Source organism: Acanthisitta chloris, unplaced genomic scaffold (genome assembly GCF_000695815.1).
Source record: "Acanthisitta chloris isolate BGI_N310 unplaced genomic scaffold, ASM69581v1 scaffold31707, whole genome shotgun sequence".
Lineage (NCBI taxonomy): Eukaryota > Metazoa > Chordata > Aves > Passeriformes > Acanthisittidae > Acanthisitta > Acanthisitta chloris.
This window is the reverse complement of record NW_008684734.1, coordinates 4311-4723: the sequence shown is the minus strand read 5'-3', so window position 1 is coordinate 4723 and position 413 is coordinate 4311. Positions and strand designations below refer to the sequence as shown.

The window sequence follows — 413 nt, the reverse complement described above, 5'->3', positions numbered from 1 at the left end:
GGTTAGTGGTGAACATGGTGCTGGTTGTCGATTAGACTTGATGATCCTTAAAGGTCTTCTTCCCACCTTAACAATCCCATGATTCCAAACCCTGGGGCTGGGCAGAGGGGCTGGGAGGGGGTTTGGACCCAGCCCTGGTGCTCACCCCCTGTCCCCACTCCGTGTTTGGCTCAGATCATCACGGATGTGATCGGGAACCCCGAGGAGGAGCGGCGAGCGGAGTTCTACCAGCAGCCCTGGGCACAGGAGGCTGTGGGCAGACACATCTTTGCCAAGGTGAGCTCTGGGCCGTGCCAGGGGGTGCTGAGCACGTTGAGATGGCAGTGGGGACACCCTGGGGCTCCCCTGCATCCTTCCTGAGTGCTCCTGTCACCCGCAGGTCCAGCAGCGCCGGCAGGAACTGGAACAAGTGC

The 413-nt window shown here is 61.0% G+C and overlaps 1 protein-coding gene across 1 annotated transcript in view; it reads left to right on the top strand.

Moving 5' to 3' along the window:
• SMARCD2 (SWI/SNF related, matrix associated, actin dependent regulator of chromatin, subfamily d, member 2) overlaps positions 1-413 on the top strand; it is a gene marked incomplete at its 5' end in the record, with an annotated part of 4416 nt that overhangs the window by 3138 nt on the left and 865 nt on the right. The window contains 2 exons of the mRNA XM_009079457.1: positions 175-276; positions 380-409. Coding sequence (XP_009077705.1) covers positions 175-276; positions 380-409 — 132 coding nt within the window. The remainder of the gene's footprint in view (positions 1-174; positions 277-379; positions 410-413) is intronic.